This window comes from Phaethon lepturus, unplaced genomic scaffold (genome assembly GCF_000687285.1).
Source record: "Phaethon lepturus isolate BGI_N335 unplaced genomic scaffold, ASM68728v1 scaffold50019, whole genome shotgun sequence".
Classification (NCBI taxonomy): Eukaryota; Metazoa; Chordata; class Aves; order Phaethontiformes; family Phaethontidae; genus Phaethon; species Phaethon lepturus.
Window position 1 is genome coordinate 7,581 of NW_010562370.1, and position 398 is coordinate 7,978.

The 398-nt window shown below is 62.3% G+C and overlaps 1 protein-coding gene across 1 annotated transcript in view; it reads left to right on the top strand.

Annotated features, from left to right (window-relative positions):
* NCAPH2 (non-SMC condensin II complex, subunit H2) overlaps positions 1 to 184 on the top strand; it is a gene marked incomplete at both ends in the record, with an annotated part of 6,350 nt that extends 6,166 nt beyond the window's left edge. Inside the window, one exon of the mRNA XM_010294228.1 lies at positions 131 to 184. Within this exon, the coding sequence (XP_010292530.1) occupies positions 131 to 184 (54 nt within the window). The remainder of the gene's footprint in view (positions 1 to 130) is intronic.
* Between the last annotated feature and the right edge of the window lie 214 nt (positions 185 to 398).

Consider the following 398-nt stretch of genomic DNA (forward strand, 5'->3'; position numbering starts at 1 on the left):
GGCAACGGGAGGGCTGCCTGCGGCTGCCAGCCCCTCACATACTTGTTTCTCCCTGCTGGCTCCCCCGGCAGTGGTTATGGGGCTGGCATCTTTAACCGTTCATAACTTTAATCCTCTCTGGTTCCCCCAGACAACAACGTTGCCGACAGCAGGAAAACCAAGAGGAAAGGGCCGACGTTCGCAGGTGAGCGGGACATGGCGGGGTGCGCTGGGGAGCCCTGGGCGGGCTTCGGGCGGGAAAGCAGCAGGACGCGTTGCTGGGGAGCAGTGGAGGGAGGGAGGGAGTGGAGCCAGAGCCACTGCAGCAGGGCTGTGCCGGGGCAAAGGGCTGCTGGGGAGGATGTTCTGGTTCTAGAACCCTTTAGAACAACTCCTAGCCCTGCAGCCATCCCCCTTTT